Source organism: Gopherus evgoodei, chromosome 7, assembly GCF_007399415.2.
Source record: "Gopherus evgoodei ecotype Sinaloan lineage chromosome 7, rGopEvg1_v1.p, whole genome shotgun sequence".
Taxonomy (NCBI): Eukaryota; Metazoa; Chordata; order Testudines; family Testudinidae; genus Gopherus; species Gopherus evgoodei.
In genome coordinates, this window is record NC_044328.1 from 50,674,838 (window position 1) to 50,687,593 (window position 12,756).

Here is a 12,756-nt window from a genome sequence, read left to right on the forward strand (position 1 = left end):
CTCTCACTCTGGTCTGTGTAGTCTGTAGATAGCAGTGGATTTTTTACCTTTAGTCCATTTGGTATGATGTCCATCCGTTTGCATTTGGAAAGGAAGATGATATCTGTCTGTATTTGTGCAAGTTTCTTCATGAGGTTGATGGATTTCCATTCCATACGGCTAAATGCAGTGCCTTGCATGGTGTCAAGTATCAGAGGGTAGCCGTGTTAGTCTGGATCTGTAAAAGCAGCAAAGAATCCTGTGGCACCTTATAGACTAACAGACGTTTTGGAGCATGAGCTTTCGTGGGTGAATACCCACTTCCTCAGATGCATGTAATGGAAATATCCAGAGGCAGGTATATATATGTGTGCTAGCAAGCAAGCTAGAGATAACGAGGTCAGTTCAATCAGGGCGGATGAGGCCCTGTTTCTAGCCGTTGAGGTGTGAAAACCAAGAGAGGAGAAACTGGTTCTGTAATTGGCAAGCCATTCACAGTCTTTGTTCAGTCCTGAGCTGATGGTGTCAAATTTGCAGATGAACTGAAGCTCAGCAGTTTCTCTTTGAAGTCTGGTCTTGAAGTTTTTTTTGCTGCAGGATGGCCACCTTAAGGTTGCTATAGTGTGGCCCGGGAGTTGAAGTGCTCTCTACAGGTTTTTGTATATTGCCATTCCTAATGTCTGATTTGTGTCCAGCATGTGGGGAGCCAAAACTTTGCTGAGTCCCCACTCTGTTCTGGCTAACCCCACCTCTCTCTCTCTCACAGGGAGGAGAATGTAGTGGCTTGTGCAGATCACACCCATGCTGCTATTCATGACATGGGGAGCCAGTAAGCCACCATGCTAGCTGGGTACAATCTGCACCAAAGAAAAACCATTTAAAGCAAGTGAATATTGGTTCCAAAACCTGGCTAATTCTTTTCTTGATTTTTTTAAAGCAAAACAAAGTAGGAAACAAACATCCTCCTTGTTTTCTGAGCACACTGCAGACAGAAAACTGTTAACTTTCACCTCTCAGAATTGTGGTATCATCAACTTACTTGTGAGTGGCCTGTTAGCAAGGCAGCTGGTTGATATATAGAAGACATTCAGGATCAAAAGCTGGCTTTTATCTTTGTTACTTCATATGTGCTTTCCCTCTTGTCACTTCCGTAGCTGTGTTCTATAATTCATTAGCTTATATAAAATCTATATTGCTCTGTCTTAAAATGTGCTAACAAGATAAACTTCAAAACAAAGAAATACAGTTAGTTAGGCTGGATAATAAGCACCAATCACCACTGCTTCTAGATCTTTTTGGCACCTCTCTTCACACCTTCCTCTAAAAGTTACTTATCTCTAGGGGAGATTCTGAATATTTTTCCACAACAGGAACCAGGCTTATTGAACAGCTGACACCATCAAAAAAACAGGAACTTGTTATCCCCAAGCTCAGGCTTGTAGAGATTTAGATAATTGTAGGTCAACTATATTCACTGTTTGCACACTGAGAACTTCAAATACAGAAAGCTCATTCTTAGCCTGTACAACTAATGAACTAGTTGGGTTCATGTCACTTAGGTAGGAAGGCATATTATTTAATATGTGCTATAAGTAGAGAAAAGTTGCATTACATCATATTGTGAATTAGACTACAAGAAATGTGAGGTACAAAAAGGACTGTACAGCCCAAATGCCTTCTAGGTAAGACACACCTCTAGTTGCAGAAGCTGAGAAAATAGTTTTAATTAAAATCAAGATGTTGGTAATCAGTCACCAACATTGTATGGTGCATTTTAGACTCTGGCACTTTGGAGATGGAATCTGAATTACTGAGAGCGTTATAGTCTCATGTCAAGTAGTCATATAATTTAAAGATCTTTTGAGGATATTTGGCCAAATCTATTCTGTCTGATATTCAATTTAAGGTAGTACAAATGTGTTACTGTATTGGATTTTACCTACTGTACTAAAACTCTAATAATGATCTGAACAAATTCTGTGTGTGATTTTGGTCTATTCAATTCAGTTATATAGACATGGCTGAGGTAAAATCTTTGAACGTGCATTGACAGAACCTTCTAAAGCTGGTAGTTTAACTAAAAAGTGCTAGAATTTCTTAAATAATTCTCCCCGCGAACAAAATGAGTGTAAGGTCGTTAATAAGTTCTACGCTGCCATGCTCATGAAGAAATGTTCCATTATATCAAATGAGGACAGGAGCCAAAGAGACACAAACTTGCCACAGAATTATTTATGAAGCCAGACAAAAATAAAGTATATAAAGGTAGAAGTAGAATGACAAGCTTAAAAGTTTGGATCAAAGACCACAACCAGAATCTTTTCCGTCATTTTTCCTCCTAAAACTTTGTTAATCATTTTTAAACTTTGTGTCTGATGACTGGGAAATAACAGTGGTAGAATAAGAGGAAACACAAACGTGGGCATATATTTGAATTCCACTGAGCATCCTGGTTTGGATATAGCGATACCAAACCCGTAAAGATTTTTCTGTAGGATCCAAAACATCATTAGTGCTTGACTGCTCTCTTATTTCAAAGTTTGTGGTTCCTTTTGGGTTTCAATATCCCCTTTTTTTTTATTAAACCAGCAGCTCCGCTCTGTGGTATCTTGTCATATATAGCTACTTTAAATGAAGATTTCAGGCATGCAAACTCAGTTTTCCCCAAATCTAAGTCGTCTTATACTGTTCCCTGAACCTGAATGAGAATAAATGACAGAAGTAAAAATCAACCATCTGAATGCATTCTGTGCAAAATTTTCTGATGCGTATCATAGATAACCATAATATTATAGTTGTCACTATGGAAGATATAGGCAGTTCAAGATAAGGTATGTATTTAAAAATATTGCAGAGAAAATGAGTTCCAAAGTCACAAAATACTTCCGATGCAGGAAGAAGGAAACTTCACTCAGCAGAAAGGGACTTAAGAGTTTAGGGCTAGATTGTGCTACTCTTGCTCCCATTAAAGAAAATGGGACTGTAGACAGAGTAAGGTACTACTTTAGGCTCCTATTTTTTAAAAATCTTGGTCTTAAATTCTTTCAGTGTACTTGTTTCTTTTAGGTGATACGATCATCTTTTGGGTCCTCAGAGCATCCTATCTGCAGTATGAGCTTGTATATAGTTACATATATGATATAATATTAGGTAATTTTATTATTTGAATCTACTGTACTTCATAATTATATGCAGCTACATGTTGAAACTGCAGAAAATAAAATAAAGGCTTATTCTGCTAATTTTAGATCATAAATCTGGCCTGTCACGTATTTTAACTTATAAATGTAACAATAATTAGTGTTTTTCTGATGAAAATGTCTGGACTTTAAAATGATCTTATTATGTTTAACAGACTGTCACTGAAAAGCATAAAATGAATGTACCAGAAACTATGAATGAAGTTCTTGATATGTCTGATGATGAAGGTATGCAAAAAAGGAATTTATTTACTTTTAAAATTCTATTTGTTGTATCATAGATTGTTTGTTTGTTAAATTCTTCCCCCTGCCCCATTGGATAATCATTGTTGTAAAAAAAAATTATTAGTTATGACATTACATTGTTTTGTTGACATAAATATGTAGAACATTGATATTTATATTGTTTACTTAAATCATGCAGTTCGTAAAGCCTACACCCCTGAAATTCTCAGTGATGGTGAATATATGTCAGATGTTGAAGAAGGTATTTGTACATTTTTGTATTGCAGTGATATTTAACTTCTACATTTTCATTTTATTTCTAACTTTAGAAATAATCTCTTTTTCATTAACTTTTCTTATTACCCTACTAGCAGGAATCAGTATGTTAGACCAGAGTATATCAGAAAATTGTTTGATTTACTGCTAACATGCTAATTTTGCTCAGATCTTTTGCTTCACTATTTTAAAATCAAATTGCCACTAATTTCCTGGAATATTCTTTCTGCTACTGCTGCTTCATAAATAGAGAGTTGTTTTAGTATTTTATTTTAAAAACTAAACATTGCCAAGAGATAAATATACACATTCTTGGGGAAGAAACAACTGACAATAGGAAATAACTTCTGAAAGGATAGGGTATAATCCTTTACATTTCTAGTGTCTACCCTCCACTATAAAGTGAATTCTGGATTATTCATTTGATAGTGAAGACCTACCCTGATCAAAGGAGATTCAGAGTAAAAAATCTCACTCATCATTTAGTGTAATGTCACATAAGTGAAAGTTCCATTTGCACAGAATAAGGTACTGTATTGTACTTAAAAGAAGACGACTCTCATTTTGATAGGACCACAGCAAGGCAGTAATTGAGAATGGTGGGCATTACTGCCAATACAGTGCTAGACTCAGACACATAGCTGTGCCACCCTAAGAGCCCTGAGAAGGTACTGTGGCTCAGAGAAGGCCTAATTAATCAAACTCTATAGGGGCTGGAATGGAGCTCATTGGTCTTCAACCCATCTATGTGGGGATTTTGAGCCACTGAACCATTCCAGTGGTTTGTGGTCCCAATCACCCCCTCTATTCTGGGCCTGTTCATGGTCATGTTCATTCACAGTACCCAGTTCATGTTCATTCACAGTACCCAGATTATTTTCTAGGGTGTTCATTAGAATGCAACCAGGAGGGACCAAAACATGCCATTCCTGAAAGTCTGTTGTTGATGGGGTTTTTGGTTTTTAAATGTTCCGACTGAAGACAGCTGTCTAGCTCCATGAGCCATGTAGTTTTACAGCTGGGTGAAGGTTCAGGAGTTTGATTATTCACACTTGTGTGAAGCCAGATTTTGAATAGAAATAAAGAATATTCTCCTCTGTTCAGAAGCCCACCTGGAGGCTTCTTCACCTGCTTTCTCACTCAGCTGTACGCCACAGAGTTAATAGGTGCAGAGAGTTCTTGCTCTTTGTGCTTGGATGAATTTTTCCATCAAGCTGCAAATACCATAGCACCCCAGAGAGACCATAATCAAAAATCAAACAGAGTTTCTGAAATTATGAAGAAAGAAATGACAGTATTTTGTATGCTTCCCATTAGCTTGCATCGGATAGCTATAACTTCTTCCAGTGTATAGTAGCTACTATAGCAGTGGTCTCAATTTTCCTCTTAGACTCTTTATTTAGACTTTTCTGATTCCATGTGTTGTGATATGTGTATAATTTACTTCTTTTATAGTACTTTAAACTTTAGAAATAGAAAATTTTAGCCAGTCACTATGTTGAAATAATGTTAATTTATGTGCTGAGGAGCTTTTTTTTTTTAAATTTCTACCAAGATGTTCTCATTATTATAACTCCAAGTGGATAACAACATTGTTATCCATTTGTGGTTAAAATAAAAGCTTTAGACTATCATTTATATTTGTACTCCTTCACATTCCAATGCAAAATTATTGTAGCTGACCTAAGATCAGTATTACTTAAGAAAGAAATAATATTTTGCTGTATTACACTGCTAGAATAAAGACTGATGCAGTATTTGAGAAATGTTCAAATATGAAATTATAGTCTCAGAATTTGACGGAAAATGTTGCTTTTATTAATGTGTTGCAGCATCTACAAAGACAAGATGCAAAGTTTGAACAGACTCAGAGTAATGGCCTTGAGGTCTGTGGAAAGCTGAAAAGTTTACTAATTATTTTTAAAAGGCAATTAAAAAATATAAATTATATTATGAATGCCTCCTAATAGTAAATAGATTATGAAGCAATTTAGATAGGGGAAGCAATCAGTTTGATATATAATGAATTCAAGACATATAGTTTTCAGACTTTATCTCTGTGAATAAGATTTCAGATTAATAAATAGGTATTTTATTAACCCATGATGATGCATTCAAAGGTGCGAGAGAGAGAGAGAGAGTGTGTGTGTGTGAGAGAGAGAGAGAGATTATGATGGATTCTAGACAACTTTTTTTCTTTTAGATTGCAGACTCTTCAGGAGAGGAGCTGTCTTTATTTTGTGTCTTGTTCAGCATCAAGCACATTTTGGTGGTTAACAAATAAATAATAAATAATGGGTTCTGATGCCCTCCCCCTATAAATCTTCAGTGCTGGCCAAGGATGTAGATGCAAAACACCCATTTAAAATCATGAGAATCAATACATACAGGGTAACAAAGATAAACGGCTACGAAGAACTTGGAATGCCCAGGTAAATAATGGCTCTAGGGCCACAGTTGAGAAGTGCACTAGCCTCACCTCCTGGGAGCTGGTTTCAAATTGAATAAATTAAAGCAGAGAGTAGCACAAAATAATACTGCAGATCCATACAATCCCTAACTTAATTAAAGTTGGGTCATGAACCAAGATGCAACTCAGACGCATATTTAACTACAGATGATAATGAGTTTTGGAATCTCTTACTCCTAGAGCACAAGGTGCAAATACCCACATTGCAACACCCATCTTCCTAACTTGTAGTCTTCACGTTAGAGAGACAAAAGTCTTGGATACACTAGGCATGTCTTATGGGGGCAGGACTAAAGTGCATTGACAAATGTGTGGGGAAACTGTCACTTTGTTTGCCCAAATTATGTCTTGTTTCCAGTAATTTAATATTTACATGGCAAACATGTAATTCATTTTCTCCACTGAGGGCAGATTGGTTTAGGAGCAACCCAGATCACAAGGAAGGTTCTCGCTCTTCTTTTTTTTTCTTCCAAAGCTGAAAATGTTCCAAGCCTGAGTCATACATGCTTACTTTAGAAACTGTACCCAACATGGATTAAATGCTTGTAAACAGCTTTGTTATAAAAAAAAGAAGCGACCATAGTCATAGACGCCTGGGTATGTCTTAATGGAAAAATTACACTAAGTTGCTTTCCAGATGTCTTATGGGGGCAGGACATTAAGTAAATATTTTACTTAAATGTAGGAGATTCTATTCCAAGTGAAAACTCAACTTTAATGTTACTTTTAAAGAAATTTCAGATACTGTACAAGTGAAACTGAATGTATAAGAACTAGATTTTTCCCTGGTGCTATTATTGCTTCTGTGAAGGCTTTCTGTCATCTCCATATGTAGGCTTGTGTTTCAAGCTCCATGAAGTTGCTTGGAGAACTAGGCTAGGATCCTGTAGCTGGCAGAGGTCAGGATGGACTTGACCCAAATTCCCAGGCAGTCACTGATGTTGAAGGACAACCTGTTGTCTGCCTCAGGGCTCTAGGTAACTCCTGCCCGAGCAGCCACATCCAACAGATTGAATGCATCCTGCATGGCACATGTCAGGATTTTAACCTTGTGGAGTAAACTAGAAGCCCCGCTGCTGCTGACATATCAAGGCTAACTGACAGCAGGCAAGGAAAGTTGATGCAAGGGAAGTGAGCTAAAGCTGCAGCAGGGAGGAGGGAGCAAGTGGAGGGTATACTGAGATGCAGTATCAGTACTTGCATGAAGCTCTTTCTTTATGTTGGCCCTTGGAGTTTCATTTTCTTTTTGGACTTCTGTCATGTATGCACCCCCACTCTGAACCTTAGCGTCCAAAAGATGGGGTACCAGCATGAATTCCTCTAAGCTCAATTACCAGCTTAGATCTTGTAGCGCTGCCACCAACCAGGACTTGCAGTGCCTGGTACACTCTGGTCCCCCCAAAACCTTCCCAGGGGACGCCAAGACCCAGACCTTCTGGATCTTAAAACAAGGAGAAACTGACTGTCCCCCTTCCTTCTTAGACTTTCCCTCCCTGGGTCATCTGGAGAGGCTTCACCAACTCACTGGTAAAACAAGATCCAAATTCCTTGAATCTCAACACAAGGAAAAATAAACCCTTCCCCCCACCGTGTCCTCTCCCAGGCTTTCCCTCCCTGGGCTATCCTGAGAGATAGACAGATTCAAGCTCTGTGACTCTAAAACAAAGGTTAATTTACCTCCCCCCTGCCTCCTTTCCGCCCACCACTCCCTGGTGAGTTTAGACTCAATTCCCTTGAGCCTTAACAAGGGTGGGGGAAATCAGTCAGGTTTTTTAAAAGAAAAGCTTTTAATAAAAGAAAGAAAAAATAAAAATTGTCTCTGTAAAATCAAGATGGAAAATGTTACAGGGTCTTTCAGCTTATAGATACCAGGGAGAATCCTCCCCCCAGCACAAATACAAGTTGCAACAGAGATACAATCCTTCCAGCAAAATACACATTTGCAAATAAAGAAAACAAACAAAAAAAAGACTAAACCACCTTTCTAACTGGTACTTACTAAATTGAACAGAAGATTGGAGAGTCTGTATACCTGTCTGGTCCCTCTTAGATTCCTGAGAGAACAGAGAACAAAAGAAACAGCACAAAACAAAGACTTCCCTCCACTGAGATTTGAAAGTATCTTGTCTCCTGATTGGTCCTCTGGTCAGGTGTTAGCCAGGTTTACGGACTTGTTAACCCTTTACTATCGTTTATGACAACTTCGGTAGGTTGAAGACAACTTTTCAATTTAAACAACAATTAAGCTGTCAAAAAGATGATCTAACCTATATGATGAAGATTCCTATCTTGATGTGACTAGATGTCACACAGATCAGCCCATCATACACTAGACCAGGAGTGGGCAAACTTTTTGGCCCAAGGGTCACATCTGGGTATAGAAATTGTATGGCCGGCCATGAATGCTCACAGAATTGAGGTTGGGGTGTGGGAGGAGGTATAGGCTCTGGGCTGGGCATGCAGGTTCCAGAAATGAGGAGTTCAGGGTGTGGGCTCCAGGCTGAGACAAGGCATATGGGGTGGGGGTTGCAGGCTCTGGGTGGGGCTGAGGATGAGGGGTTTGGGGTACAGGAGGGTGCTACAGGCTGGGACCAAGGGCTTTGGAGGGTGTGAAGGGAATCAGGGCTGGGGCGGGAGGTTGAGGCATTGTGGGTGGCTCAGGGGTGCATGCTCCATGTGGCGTTTTACCTCAGGTGGCTCCCGGAAGCAGAGGCATGTCCCTGCTCCAGCTTCAGGGATGGTAATTGGGGCGGAGGCAGTGTGCGGAGCGGAGCCCCCTGGCTGCCCCTATGCATAGGAGCCAGGGGGGGACATGCTGCTGCTTCCAGGAGCCGCACGTAGCGGCCCCTGACCCTGACCATCTGGAGTGCTGGAACGGGGCAAGCCCCAGACCTCACTCCCCAGCAGGATCTCAAGGGACTGATTAAAACAGCTGGTGGGCCAGATGTGACCTAAGGGGCATAGTTTGCCCACTCGTGCACTAGACAGACACCGTCCTAGTTCATCAGAGTATATTGTTGGGCCCCTGGGGCACATGGAAGGATCTGGAGGATAACAGGATGCAACAAGGAAAAACCAAAACATTGCCATTCCTGAAAGTCTGTTGTCGATGGGGTTTTTTGTTTTTAAATGTTAAGAACTCAAGGAAGGTGTCAAGCTCCATACGCAATATAGTTTTACAGCTGGGTAAAGTTTAAGGAGTTTGATATTCGTATTTATTTATACCTGTGTGAAGCCAGGTCTTTGAATAGAAAAGAATATGCTCCTCTGTCCTTTGTCACCTGTCCTTTTTCCTATGGAGCTGGACTGATTATGATGGGAAAAAATATACAACAAACTGGCTATCTGTAGTATCAAATGACCGCTAAATAATATTTGTATCTGTGTTTATCCAGGGATAATAAAGATGACATTTTCTTCCTTCATAAAACACAGTTTCAATCTGTAGTGTAGTAGGAAAGAAGAGATGAAGGATACCAAGTTGTAACACAGCACAGAGGGATTCAGTCTTCAGACTAGTTTTCATTAGATACTTCATCTCTTAGTGTTACTTCACCTAATATAACTTTGTCTGAAAATGTATTTTATCCTCAGTATTTCTTCTGAGTTCATATTCCTTTCAAACACAGTATTCTTGTCATCTGAGCCAGAAAAGATTAGGTTTCAGCATCTCAACCTAGTTTTATTATACACAGCCGCATGGAGTTTATTTCAGCCATTTTACTTGAGTCTCAGAGAATTAAAAGGAAGTGTGTAAAATTCTTTGGAATGACCATGTCCAACATGTAATATTTTTTTTATTCTGCTGGATGTAAAAATGGCTGTACAGCCTGATGGAAGTATTCTATCAAGGTAATCCAGCTCACAATTAGATTAGCAATGATACAGGATAATCTCTGAAGTACAGTTTCTGCAGCTCAGCCAGAAGAGCCATTTCAACATTCCCAGCTGTAAATCCCCTTGCCATTAACATGCAACTCCTGCAAATGGTGTCTTGACTCTCGACATTCTTGTCCATCTGTTGAAGTGGCAGGGTGCTTCTCTTCTCTTCTTTTCTGAAAGGCATATATACCCACTGGCGCCATTAGAAGTCTGCGCCTATGCCCCAACCCCCAGCCTGCTCCTGCACCATAACTTCCTCCCAAACCCTGTACTTCCCAGCCCTGAGCCTCCTCCAGCACCCTAAGTCCTGGCCAGACCCCACACCCCAATATTTTTTACATTTTTTTAAATAAGTGCTCTTATCCAAAGCACTTTACATAGGTAGCTAATGGTACAAACAATATTTGGAAAGATCATTAAGTGGTCCGCCGAGACCCTCAGCGATTTTTCAAGTGCTCTGTGAAAAATAAGTTAGACTACAAAAACAATCAAGGTACCTCCCTTTATTTTCATTTACTTTCTATTACTTATAGGAGGAGGATGAAGAAAAAAAAGAATGAAAAAATGAGGGCAGGAGGGAGATAAGAGAGAATGTTCTTTTTCTTGACTGGGTCCTAAGGAGGGGACCAAAAAATGAAGCTGAGCACAAGGCCTCACTAACTCTAATCCACCACTGCCTTACTTTTAGATTCTCCAGTGACGAGAAGTGTGTTTGGATGGCGGCTGATTTTTCCTGAAATGGTTCTGATGATTCTGAGGACCACAGTAATGAAATGAGCTTATTTGTTCACTTTGTGGTGCTGTTTTTTTACAGTATAATGTGATCAGACTATGATCAAGACTCTGTGTGTGTGAGTTGCAGATTATAGATGTTGGCTTTTTTTTTCCCTACAAATAATCAATTTTATAAATATAGACCTTCCTAATAACAAAGCAGAAATAAAGTTCTGCTTATAAACTAGAGAGTAAGGGTAGGGTGACTAGTCGTCCTGTTTTTAAAGGGACACTCTCATATTTAAGCCTTCCTGCAGGCTTCCTAACTTTTTCTTAAAAATGGGCAAATTGTCCCATATTTTCTGTCTTCCTCCGCCTCCATCAGTACCAGTGGGTCTTGCTGCTGGGCGGATCCCTGCCCACCAGCAGTGAGTGCAGGGGGGAGGTCCAGTGGCTGATGACGGGGGTGGATGTGCAAGGCTGGTGGTGGGGCAAAGATGCAGCGCACAGCCATCCGTTCCCCCTGCCGGTCTGTCAGCACAGCCCCTGCTGCATGCCAGCTCTCAGCCAGCAGAGCCCCTGTCCTGTTTCTGGCTGGTGCTGGCTGCACACTGTGAGCTGCAGTAGCTGGTGTGTGTGGGCAGGTGCCAGGTGGTGATTACATGTCACCTCTGCTGCCCACCCATCAGCCCTTTACAAGCTCCCCTCTTGCTGTCCTCTCCCTGCGTTGACCCTTCACCCCCCTCTCCCACTCCACTGTTCCTCCATATCCCCTCAGTGTGGAGCGACCTGCTCCCAGTGCGGTGTGGAGAACCAGTCCCTGGTTGGAGCTCTCAGGTCACCAACAGTCTGGCTGACAGGCTCCTTCCTTCCCTGACCTACTCTGGCTAGGCTGGTGCCCTGGGAAAGCCCAAGACCCCGCCAAGCCCTGCATGTGCCAAAGCAGTGCATAGCGGTGACAGGAGGAAGCCACTCCACCCCTCAGCTAAGCTCTTGGAGTGGCGGTGTGGGGGGAAGCAATTTCCAGCCTGTTCACACTCTGAACCTGCAGGCTCCACAGCAGCCCCCAGGGCAGGGGCTTAGCACCCTTTTCACTCCCTCCCCTCACCCCCTCTGCGTCCTGCCCGCAGGGAGTGCAGGGCTGCTTTATCCCCTAGGCACCCCTCCGTGCTGAGCCACCTCTTTGGCAGGATTCACTAAAGCCCCTGCAGTCAGGTTCCCTGGGCCCTGGTGCACAATTAATCCTTAGGGCTTAACCCCTTCCTGCCTGTGCTAGTATGGGCAGGAAGGGACAAGCTGCTTCCAGGTGAGGTGGGGTAGGGGTGGGGAGAGGAGAGAAGAGAAGAGATAAGATCTGCAAAGACATGGACCAGGTCATCCTTCTCCTCCTGCTGTTCAAGCAGCTCTTGTCCCTTCCCTCCAAGGGTGCTGAAAGGCTGCTGCTGATCACATTCCGATGTGAACCCTGACAGAAATCTGGGGTTGGGGGGGGGACGTGACTCTGCGTGCCCCTCTCCCCCCCTCCCTGCCACATCTTGCTTCAAGAAGATGTGGTGCCAGGTACCAGGAGAGGCAGGTCCGTCCCAGAGACCCAGCCAGTCTTGGAGGGTGAAGAACACCATGGCAAGGAGAGTTCGGTCGGTCGGTCAACCCTGCTGTGTGAGAGAGGTGTACGTGTGCGTCACCTCTCCCTGTGTGTGTGTGTGGGGGGGGTATGTGTCATCCCTCCCCGTGTAATCCCTAACCCTTCAAGATTAAAAGGTAATAAAAGAATCCAACAAGGCGGTATTTCTTTTTAACAGGGGCTCAGTCAATTTGATCATATGAATGTTTGTTCTGCAGAGTTTTGGTTGATTGTCATTGAACTCGCTTGAATATCAGTCATTTTACTAGATGTCCCATACTCAGCATAGGGAATATGGTCACCCCAAGTAAGGGCCTTCCCATTTTCCTGGTGGCCAGCTCTCTCCACTCTCCCAGCAATCAGCCACCTCCTTGAACCAACTCTGA

The 12,756-nt window shown here is 41.6% G+C and overlaps 1 protein-coding gene across 2 annotated transcripts in view; it reads left to right on the forward strand.

Moving 5' to 3' along the window:
- The window catches only part of ANK3 (ankyrin 3), a 295,498-nt gene that overhangs the window by 189,755 nt on the left and 92,987 nt on the right, over positions 1 to 12,756 (forward strand). For both annotated transcript variants that reach the window (XM_030568802.1, XM_030568803.1), the window contains exons 22-23: positions 3,335 to 3,407; positions 3,604 to 3,666. In XM_030568802.1, the coding sequence (XP_030424662.1) occupies positions 3,335 to 3,407; positions 3,604 to 3,666 (136 nt within the window). The remainder of the gene's footprint in view (positions 1 to 3,334; positions 3,408 to 3,603; positions 3,667 to 12,756) is intronic.